The sequence below is a fragment of the Watersipora subatra genome, chromosome 7, assembly GCF_963576615.1.
Source record: "Watersipora subatra chromosome 7, tzWatSuba1.1, whole genome shotgun sequence".
Taxonomy (NCBI): domain Eukaryota; kingdom Metazoa; phylum Bryozoa; class Gymnolaemata; order Cheilostomatida; family Watersiporidae; genus Watersipora; species Watersipora subatra.
This window is the reverse complement of record NC_088714.1, coordinates 31,051,747-31,063,795: the sequence shown is the minus strand read 5'-3', so window position 1 is coordinate 31,063,795 and position 12,049 is coordinate 31,051,747. Positions and strand designations below refer to the sequence as shown.

Below are 12,049 nucleotides of genomic sequence, written 5' to 3'. Positions count from 1 at the left end.
TTGTTTCTTCTCTTCTGATTTTAACATAAAAGGTCTTGCTCTTTTCCTTCTAATTTTAGCATAAAAGGTTTGGGTCCTTTCCCTTCCATTTGTAACATAAAAGGGCTTGTTTCTTACTCTTCCTATTCTTGTCCTGACCACTACTGAAAACTCTCCTTCAATAAAATCACTAAATCTTGCTCGAACTATTTAATGTATATCCTTGAATATAAGCTCATGTCGCATACAAGCCGACACAATAAATCATAACACTCCATATGTACCTATCAAAACAAAAAAGTTATGGAAATGGAGTGGCTTTTGCATGCTTAGTACAAAAAGTTTCTGATTGGTGAGTAATATAATTATCCTATAGTGTTTTCACTTAATCAAAAGGGAACAATCATCCGTTTGTGTTGAGCCAATGGAAAACATGTTTGCATCTCACGCTGAACTTAGCTTAGTTTTGCCAAAACACATTTTATACCTTTCTTCTTCGCGATGATCAGACGCATCACAGCTACGCGGGTTCCACAAAATGTAGATCAATGGACTGACGAAAATAATATAATGGGCAATAGTAGTAGTGTCAGTGGGTACTTATTTTTAACAGTAATAATAATGATGCCATAAGCTATTTAGTAATCGTTGGTAACTCGTATGACTCAGAACGCGTGCAACTTTTCAACCACCATAGTATGAAGAGAACAAACAATTGTCAGAACTCATTTTGCAACACATTTGTGACCTTTTTATGGTATCAGATGATGTAAAATTTATGTTAACTAATTTTGTCAAGTTTTATGACAATTTATTCAATAATGTCAAATATTTGGTTTTGATTTGGTCTTGAAACAGAATTGAATATTTGGTTTGGTTACAAAATATTTAATTGTTTCATTAAAAACTTATTTAGTAGCGAAAAAGTTAATTATAGTGGTAACCATTATTGTTGTTTTACTTTGATTAATAAAGTTGAGTTAATAAAGGTTCGGGTTGTAGTAGTTGAAATAAGCTAACATAACGTGATTTCGTTTGCTTTCAATCAGAGTTACCCAAGTATAAGCTGGACCTCTTAGTTTGGTAACAAAAATTTGGGTTTTAGAATCGGCTTGTATGGGGGATATATGGTAACATTCCTCACCACCAGGTAACAAAGTGGACAGCATAATTAACTAAATTAATTGTTAACTACGAACCCTGTAGAAGAGCAGAAGAAAGTTGATTGCAAAAGCCATGACAAGGGCAGCCATCTTGAAGTTGTAGAAGTTTCTAGCAAAGAAACTGATGGCATATTTTCCCCAGTCAAATCCAATAGCAGGCAGTGATTCTTCCTCTGCTTTGGGCTGATCGTCTTTAGCAGAAACATCCTCTGGAATCTCAAGGTCAGGGCTTTGAGGGAGCTCATTCTGAAGAGGATCTTGCACCGTACTAGGCTACACATAAAATATGTGACATTTATCAGCAGAGGTATACGGTAACTGCAGTCCCGTACTAGTGCAAAACATGCAAACAGAGAAAAAAGGAAAAACATTTTCATGCTGAAAAGTATAGAATATTTTAGCGAGTAGCATATAGCAGACTGTGCTTCAGGTAAGTTTCAAGGATTCAAATTCCAAACTCTCAGAAAAATACAATACAATATCACAGATATTTCAAGGTTTAATAAAAATTTACAACTAAACTTTTTAACGGTGGCAAAACTTGATATAAATGCTCTCATTTTATCGTCTGCGTGTCTAAGAAGGTTACTTAGGCAAAGAACACATTCTACTATACACAAAGATCATTTTTAAATTGTACTCAATAATCCTCAAACCTAAAATTACAGCTTTAACAATTTGCCCATACTTCAAAATTATTCCACAAGATAACATTGCATTGATCAAGATAGGTAGATAGACATATAGACAAACATATAGATATGTAGATAAAAATATAGATACATGGATAAATAAGTGGAGGAATAGATAGATGGATAGATAGATGTGTAGATAAATAGATAGAGGAATAGATAGATGGATAGATGTATAGATAAATGTATAGATGGATAGGTAGATGAATAGATAAATAGGTAAATGAATAGATGGAAAGATAAATACATGTAGATAGATGGGCAGATATTAACTTTGTTCACTTCGATCAATGCCGTTCAGAGCAATAGTTTTAATGTTTCAAGTAATTAGAACCAAGATCTCACTCAATCGAACTTACCTTTTCGGACACGTCAGCGGCGATCTCTTCTGTTCCTAATGTTGAGGATTCATCGCTGACCTTGCTGACCTGGTCCTGATTTTCAGCTGTTGACTGATCAGATGGTGGGTAGACACCATTTTCTAAAGTTTGTGATTGAGGTGGTGCGGATGTGAATGACTCGGGCGGAGGAAGGCAGTGAATTCTCTCATCCACTATGTGAGTACGCGGCTCACCCATCATCATGGCCAGAATCCACTTGAAGAACGTACTGCAAAAATGTTTTATAGTCACAGAAACAAGAAGGTGCTATTTTTGCTGACAAGAACTTTGATGTCGAGTTAAGCATTAACTCATCAGCATTTTAGACAAATCGGACAAACACATACTTGTACACACAGATTCAATGACATTTACATGATATAACCATTGGACAAAGTTTAAAGGTCTCTAAGTTTCTAACCCTGTTGATATGAACAACACACATACAAACACAGTTTTTTTGGTCAAGCTTTAGCAAAGTCTGGGCAAGTTTTCTTGAACTGAAGGCAAACTTGTATCAATAACTTTGTTCATTTGATTGACAACGGCTTAGCTTCTTATTGACAGTCAAAATAGTTAAGACTGCATATTTGAGTATTTTAAACACGGCAGCATATGTCAAACTGTTTATTGATTTTAGTAGCTAACCGTTGCCCTGTTTTCTTTTTTTTGTGTTTATAATTATTGTATGGCATAATTTTGAACAAATCCTGTCTGAAATGATATTATTGCCAATAAAGTAGTACATTGACAAAATCAACCACCGATACAAATGTCTAGATTACTGTCTCCAAATATGGAGCTAGTTGCTTTTATAGACGATATAGTATGTAATAGATATAGTATTTAGTAGATTTAGTATATAGTAGATATAGTATATAATAGATATAGTATATAGTAGATTTAGTATATAGTAGATATAGTATATAGTAGATATAGTATATGGTAGATATAGTATATAGTAGATATAGTATATAGTAGATATAGTATATAGTAGATATAGTATATGGTAGATATAGTATATAGTAGATATAGTATATAGTAGATATAGTATATAGTAGATATAGTATATAGTAGATATAGTATATGGTAGATATAGTATGTGGTAGATATAGTACATAGTAGATATAGTATATAGTAGATATAGTATATGGTAGATATAGTATATAGTAGATATAGTATATGGTAGATATAGTATATAGTAGATATAGTATATGGTAGATATAGTATATAGTAGATATAGTATATAGTAGATATAGTATATAGTAGATATAGTATATAGTAGATATAGTATATAGTAGATATAGTATATAGTAGATATAGTATATAGTAGATATAGTATATAGTAGATATAGTATATAGTAGATATAGTATATAGTAGATATAGTATATAGTAGATATAGTATATAGTAGATATAGTATATAGTAGATATAGTATATAGTAGATATAGTATATGGTAGATATAGTATATAGTAGATATAGTATATGGTAGATATAGTACATAGTAGATATAGTATATAGTAGATATACTATATACTTTTACTGAGAGGTACAGGTGAAGGGTGACAAAAGTTAACTATGGCATTGAGCAGATACATTGTAGTTATAATTTCTCTGCCATCTCGTTTGTTCTAAAGTCAAAAGCATAATACATGAAACCAGGATAGGACAAACATTTGAGTGTTAAATTTTCTGAGTGACCAGAAAACGAGAAGGCGGGAAATTAGTTATCGATTAGTTCACAAAAAATCAATACCTATTATGAAAGTAGATGAGTTCTCTGTGGCCTGAGTATGTTTTGTCAATCCGCCACTAAATTTGAGAGTTGTCACTCAAAATTTACTTACCAAATGATAGAAAACATCAATTTGGCTAAGAAAATGATGGCTCTCTTAAGCAAGCGTCCAACCGCCATGAGAAGTTGTAGAACTGTCATTCCTCGTATTGTGTTAACTCCATATTTTATATTGCTGATTGTCAGCAATCCAAGCAGAAACCAGATAGCAGACCAGAATGCTGAAAAGCCTGCTTTCGTGTTTTCCCAAACCATCCCACTATAATATCAATGAAGGTAATAATAAATAAGACATCTATTACATATAAAATAGTTGTAAAAAAATAGCATGTCTAGAAATGGAAATGCACACGCTCTCACTCAGTAAACGGAGTAGAGTTAGTTTCAAGAATTGGTCTAGAGTATAACTCACACAACCTCTGTCTCACCCTTATAAATGGCAAAAGGTGAGGGCGTTAGTGACATATTAGAGCTAGAAGACTACTATTCAGGCAACAGAAAACAGAAATAAAGAAGTTTAGACTTTGTAAAGATTCATTATGTAAACGCGCATGATATCATTATGGGCTGCATGCCTGCAGCTTTCAAAATTTATGGAAATCAAGATTGAACTTTCTTTTACCAAAAACAACCGCATCGTAATTTTCATGACCAATAAAGGTATTTTAAAAAATTTCTGACAATTCCAGAGTCTAAGGAGAGAAGACAAATCTTATATTGCATTACAACTATCAAAAATGAAAAATTGCTATCTAATATGTGAATTGCAAACGCAACATGTTTAATTGCAATAGAAACTGAAAATAGGATTTTGTTAAAACATCATAGATATCTATAGATAATACTAATAGATATCTACAGATATATATTAATAAATATGTATAGATATATATTAATGTATGTCCGGTGTTGTATCTATAGCTTTTTATTAGCATTATAAACCATCAACAAATATTGTGTTTTTTGTTACATGCCAAAACAAAAATGAAAAGACAAAAACAGTAATTATTTAGGGTTGAACAAAAGTGTGTTAAAGCATCAAATGATGCATATATATATATTTATATATATATATATATATATATATATATATATATATATATATATATATATATATATATATATATATTTATACTCGCTTTTATATCTTTGCAAAGCTAAACCTCAATGGAGTCACCAACCACAATATATACTAACATGTCTAATGATTTAATCATGCACTTAAATTTGTTGAAAATGTGTAAATGGAATGATAGCAAGAGAGCATGACTCTTAAAAATGCAAACTGATGGATTATAGTAAATATTGTGGTAGGCAACGTGTTAGATACAGAGATTAATAGAGCATAGGTAGAAATAATTATTTCCAGCAGTAGAAAATGGGTATGTATAGAATGTGTCAGAAAATGAGTATACCTGCACTTGAACAGACTGCAAGCCAAAATACACAACAGTTGATTAACATTGCTAACACGACAACAAAACTAACAGAGCGATAAAAATGAAGACAACAAACTAACACTACAGCGTGTATCTTTTGACAACGAGTGATCAACAAGAGACTAACAATGGGGTATTTAATAATTCATATCATATAACATTTCATGTACGTACTAGGAACAGGTTGTTAGTTGATTGACTGTTTAATACTGTAGGGTGATAAATAAATTGTCATCTCAACACTGGTGATACATTGCACAAATAAATTTGTGCAAAAGTATGGAGACATTCAATAATTTACATAGTTTTTATACACTGGAATCTTAATACTCAATAAGCCAAATATAGTCAACTAGAAGACAACAAAGTTTTATAAGATTTTAACCTTTAAAATGTACTATTTTCTTTAATGCTGTTGCATTGTTTGCAAGTTACAATATTAATCCTCCTAAATGCATAATACTCTCACTCACTGAGATCTGCTCTGTATTAATAAAACATTAGCAATAGTTAATAGGTGGTAATTATTTTTTAGGTCTATGTGACAAATTATTTGAAATGTTCTTAAATGTTTGGCATTTCTACTTCCCTAGCAGTATAAATTCAGTCAGCATTGAACATTTAAGCATTCATTTTGTAAAATAGCAATTAATAAATAAATATTTACATTTAATAGTGCTTAGCAACATAAGAGCCAACATCTTGCTTTTATAGACTAGTAAATAAGGTCAACAGATAGATGAGATTCTGAGTATTAAAATGATACCAAGTTTTTTGTATTTTTTGTCCTTGCAAATTGCAACTGATTATATATATTTCAGAAATACTAAAGTATTGTGGGTGCCTCCATACTTCTGCATGTGACAGTAGTTTTTGAGACACAAACAAAATATTCTGTAAATTAGATGAAACAGTCAGAAAGTAAAAAACCTTAAAAAGATACTTCACCAATTTGATTGTACAACATTAAAATATAGTATAACATTAAAATAGGAGAAAACTTTTGTCAATGCAAAAAGACTTGAGGTGCCAGTCTTGAAGAGTCCTAAAAAGCTCCGAGAGCATCTGACAGTCTTGAAAGTTAATTGAATAGAGAAGGAATGAACATGACTATCTCTACAATAGACTGGTCATTCACACATAACAGTATCAACTTGCTAAGGCTTACACTGGTGCTTACACCATTAAATATTAGTTAAACCAGGTGAGCAATTTTTGAGCCCTTCTCATCATGAAAGACTGTGTTCTTCAACTGTGCAAAGGTTTGGGTATATAAAACTTTATGAAATGCATGCAGATACATATTACATACAATCAATGAACAGGGTGAAATCAATGAACAGGGTGAAATCAATGGACTGACAAAAATGCAAGCAACTTGCAGTAAAGTTGAAGTAGAACTAGCTATTGTAGAATTCTCTAAAACCTCAGATTGCCTACAGGAATGTAAACATCATAATATCTACATCATATTACTCCTATAATATACATCAGCCTTTTACATTTGCTCCTCACTAACAGCGATTACCAATCTAATATTCCTTATATAAAATATACTAAAACAGCTGAGTTGAAGTTATAAAACTCACGCTGTTGACACCTGCTCTGTGTAACCAGCCTGAGCCCGCAATGCCTTAGCATGCGCCATGCGTAGATCTTGTTCTTCAGCACTGATACTCGTGGCATGTTGCATCTATAAGTACAAAACAGTCAATTGTCTATATAGAACTTTGACTTCTACATGGCTGCAAAGACTATAAACAAGTTGGAGCTGGGTATTGTGGTTCCTAATATCTATTAGTTGTTATCATAGAACAGTTATGTATGTTTATTTTAATCAAATAACTGCAAGACGCTGACAGATTTATTTGGACACAGATTGACAGCGAGCTGAGCTGGCAAGATCTTATAACTGCAGTTTGAATTTATTGTCTCAATGTCACCAAAGGACAAGTATGTCTCATAGAGATACTCAAAGAGGTACTTTTCAACCATTTTACAAGGGCACAAACAGATCAGACACGCTTTAGGCGAACAATCTTATGGTATCGTAAAGCAAATGAAAAATTAACAAAGTTGCGAGAATGCATTAAAAATGTAAACTAAAGCGAGACTGACCTCAAATATTGTGTCCTCACAAAATCCTACAAAAGATTCTATCTTCTCCTTGTCTCCCTCTTCATTCACAATGTTGTGAAGGAAGTATCGCTTTGATTCCTAAATAATACATTAAGATTACGAGTTTATATTATTACTTTGTCTAATTATAACATAGATAATTGTCTTCTCCTAATAATACCGGTAAATACATATTAGCGTTTATTAAATCTTACAAGTAAATTCAACAAAGATATTGAAGTCCTTTCCGATGGAAGAAAACAATTTATGATATTTTGTTAACTGGAGCTACGTAACATTCATAGTAGTCGCTGCTGTAAACAGAACGCACTCATTTGTTTTGAGCATATATATATAAATATAATGACAATGTTGTTAAATATAGTATTTCTTATTGCTATACTATTTTAATAATGATGGTACTTCAAGTATCTTTTCACAGCATATCAAATTGCAAAAGGCCTACTTTTTTCTTACTTGACAAGACAGAACTATATATAATATATTATAATAATAATAATAGTTATATAATGGTGTAAGTATATTATTCTACCTTAATCTGTGGTTTCTCCCATTGGTTGATATGACTCTGGGTAATCTCAAAGTAGACCCTCTCAATTCTGCCAGCAGAGCCCATAATCTCTATTCTGCCAAGGTACGGCTCAAAATAGTCCAGCACCGATTTAGCTTTTTCCAGAAACCGTTCAAGCCTTCGAAAAGAACATTTTAGATGACACTAAGTTTAAGGATACATTTTCACATTGTGTGACTGTTGGATTTAGGACACTACTCTCACAATTATGATATCGATACGTCTAATCAGAATAAAGCCTGCCAAATTCTTTACACCTGTCCTGTTGGCACATCTGATTCAACTTTAAAGGACTTCACTTAAAGTTTAACTGGATGTGTAGCGCAGCATTGTTAGGTCAACTTGTTTAAAAGACATCTATTTAAGTGAGATTTATGCCACCATGGTACTTAGAGTTTTTAGTTGCTTTGGTAATTTTTAGTATGCTCGCAAGTTTATAGAACGATTTTCTATGATCAGTTCAATAACGTCATTCATAAACATTGTGAGCAAATAATAAAGTACTTTTTTATTATTGATCTTATAATTACATAAATTATTCTCATTCAGGATATAATTATATCAAAGGAATTGTAGAAATAAAGTTCAATGTAGTTATGAATCTGTTTTTCATGTTTTTAAAATTTGCAGCATAAAAATTATTTGCAGATGTTATAAATTTTAAATACACATAAAATAGTAGCTATAGTGGTAACTGCTTTAATTTGTTTTTATCTCATGATGCTATCAGCGGATGGCTCACTTGAAAACAGGAAATATATCACTTCAGATTAAATCAACTGTATGCCTTCAAAAGCTGCATGGTAGATTAACTAAAATGTGAAAGCTTAGACTGTATGTATGTATGGTGCTTTACAAAAGGTTGCTTTGTAAAAGTCTTGAACTTGTGACCACCAGATTGTTAGAGCAACACTCTACCATCTGCGCTAATCAACCTTCTATATGTTGTAGAATAAACCTTACTGTAATAAAAACAATCTTCTGACAAAAACCGTCAGTTAAAGACGTTAAAGGGGAAAGAGTTATGAGAGCAGACTGGCAGGGCTTCGTATGTTATCTACCGCTAATTTAATCTGTAAAAGCAGGCCAGCTCCAAGCGATGCCTGGCTCTATTGGCAATCATAGAAGTTTTGATATAAATGCTTCACAATCTATCTAATTAGAAACTTAAAACTGCGCCTTCACATAAATTAGGGGCAACTGCCTTCTGTGAATGGATTGTTGTCATGAAAGCAGTGTAAGCAGTGTAGCAAATTGCATTGAAAATGAAAAAAAAACTTTTTCTGCTAATAAGCTATAAAATCTGTAAATACAATAACCAATCGCAAATGTTCTGCAGGTACAACAACCAATCACAGATGTTCTGCAGGTACAATAACCAATCAGAGATGTTCTGCAGGTACAATAACCAATCATAGATGTTCTGCAGGTACAATAACCAATCAGAGATGTGATGTTCTGCAGGTACAATAACCAATCACAGATGTTCTGCAGGTACAACAACCAATCACAGAAATTCACAAAAAACGAGCATGTTTTTATGTTGCCTATGGTTCCTATCGATGAAACTAAGTTACCATTCGGGTATTTGTTTAGCGCAGTTTACAATTATTTCCTTTCAGTGATAACACGCAAATGTTAACATAGAAATTGTTGAAACAAAATTATAATTAATTAGTGTCAAATACATATAAAATAATAATTATTTGTTTCGCAAGCTCCAAATGAACTGCTGACTCAAAAGTTCATATCACGATAGATGAATTAAACGTGAGCGATTTTTATGGCTGTTTACAAATGGGAAACACTGAATATCTTGCTCTACGATTTGTTATGATTTTGCAACCTTTGCATAGTTAAAACCAAGAACTTAGAGAAAATTCTAGAAGAAGCGCAAAATGTTTGCGTTCACCCTGCCTTATCTAGTTTATTGCTCAAGGTTTTTAGTTGTAAGGTTATTCTAATTAAAAAGATTGTCTGCATTTCCTGCCAAACCAGCACAACATGAGACAGTGTAACTGACTAACCTCGGATCATTTGGCATGTGCTCGGCCAGGTTAGTGAGCAACAGGGCAACATTAAAACCAATGTCTTTAGCAGGATTGTGGAATCGTTCAGTAAACTCAAGGAAGTCAACCTTCCCATCCTGGTTAGCATCGACACACATCATGATATAGTCGATCTCCTCACTGCAATAACATACCAGGGACATGAGCGGATAGCATATCAACCATAAAGGCATGACTAACAGCGTTATTGAGCAATTTTAAATAGCTAAAAAAATAATGGAAAAAAGAAATAATTTTGGTACTTGCAAATAATTTTTAAAGAATTTTTATGCTGACACTGGAAATAACAGTAATTATAGGGTTCAATATATGCGTGAATAGCGTGGACAATTGCTTTAGCCTCATGTGCTATAGTTTTACCAAGTCTTTGTGACATCATACATTGTTCACAAACTACTGACACAAAACCAAAGATATTTTTCAACTCAGCTGATGATAACTGGTTAAATTATGAAAAGTTGTGAACTAACAGCTTAAATAACTATAAAATACAAAAGAACCATTTCCAAAAGAGTGCATGCCAAATGAGTGCACAGATAAGCGACATTAAACAAGTAACAAACGGCAGCCACACCAACACGGCTGACAGTGGACATTTGAGCTCATGATATATACGAGTATATTATAGTAATGTAGCTGATCGCGAAAGCAGAAGCTGCTGAAAGAGGCTGCAAAAAGGCTTTGAAAAAGTGCGGAGGCCGAAATATGTTTCTATCATCTAGCTCATGAGCGACTAGGCTACAGAAAGGCATTTGAATAAATCGTTTATCATAAGGTGTAAGACACTAAAGACAGCAATCGCTTGGGTATCTATCAAATTTAACCAATCAATCAAACTATGCAATTTGATTCGTTAAATCTAATCTCTCGTTACAGCAAGCGTTACCATTTTAATCTCTAGACACTTATACCTTGTGATATGCGATTGCTCAAAGTCAAACGTTCTTTTTAGGTACACAGGATTTTATTGTTACGGAATAAGTCAAAACGGTTTGTAACCTTTAATAATCAACTTGCACAAAATTTTGCCCTTCATCTCCTTAAAGATCAACTCGCACAAAATTTTAGTCTATTTTATCAGAAAGTGTCGGTATTTTGCTATCATTTGCGATTGTTTTTGATGTTTGAGGTGATCTGACTGCCAGGATGTTTGAAGATTAAAACTGAAATAACTGAATTGCGGTGATAAATGCTCAGAAGAAAAATTCACGCGAAATGATGTTACTAGTTGATATTCGTTGATCGTTGCCATAGTTGATATCAGGTATTTCTATTGGCATCTCTATTCTGTCGGACTCTTTGCGATCACAGACGATGCAATCGCGCTTTCGATTGATCTGAGCATTTTAATCGCGATCAAGTTTCATTAACTTTAATCTTGAAACATCCTGACAGTCGGATCACCTCAAACATCAAAAACAATCGCGAATGACAGAAAATTACCAAAACTATTAAATAAAATTTACTAAAATTTTGCGCAACTTCATAATTAAGTATTTTAAACATGGATTTACATAAAGAATAGAAATTCAGGGATAAACGAAACGGGAATAGAAATTATAGTCTCAACAGCCTAATCCAGATAATGTTACAGCATGAAATAGCTAACCTACATGAGTGGCGGCACTACTGCTGCTATTTGCTGATAGCATTGCGTACTCAGTGATTTCTAGCAATATGATAATGCATGCAATGCAAGCCTACACCAAGGGCATGTAACAGAATACGATGCAAACAACGACCACGGTGGGCTATCGCTCTATTTAGGCTGATAGGCTGGGTAGGAAAATAGGTCAGTCAGGCAGCCAGTCGACTTGTAGG

The 12,049-nt window shown here is 33.0% G+C and overlaps 1 protein-coding gene across 1 annotated transcript in view; it reads right to left on the bottom strand.

Annotated features, from left to right (window-relative positions):
• LOC137400667 (ryanodine receptor-like) overlaps positions 1 to 12,049 on the bottom strand; it is a 167,140-nt gene that overhangs the window by 12,481 nt on the left and 142,610 nt on the right. The window contains 7 exon segments of the mRNA XM_068086999.1: positions 1,172 to 1,415; positions 2,194 to 2,443; positions 4,063 to 4,269; positions 7,039 to 7,142; positions 7,568 to 7,666; positions 8,121 to 8,277; positions 10,187 to 10,348. Of these exon segments, the coding sequence (XP_067943100.1) occupies positions 1,172 to 1,415; positions 2,194 to 2,443; positions 4,063 to 4,269; positions 7,039 to 7,142; positions 7,568 to 7,666; positions 8,121 to 8,277; positions 10,187 to 10,348 (1,223 nt within the window).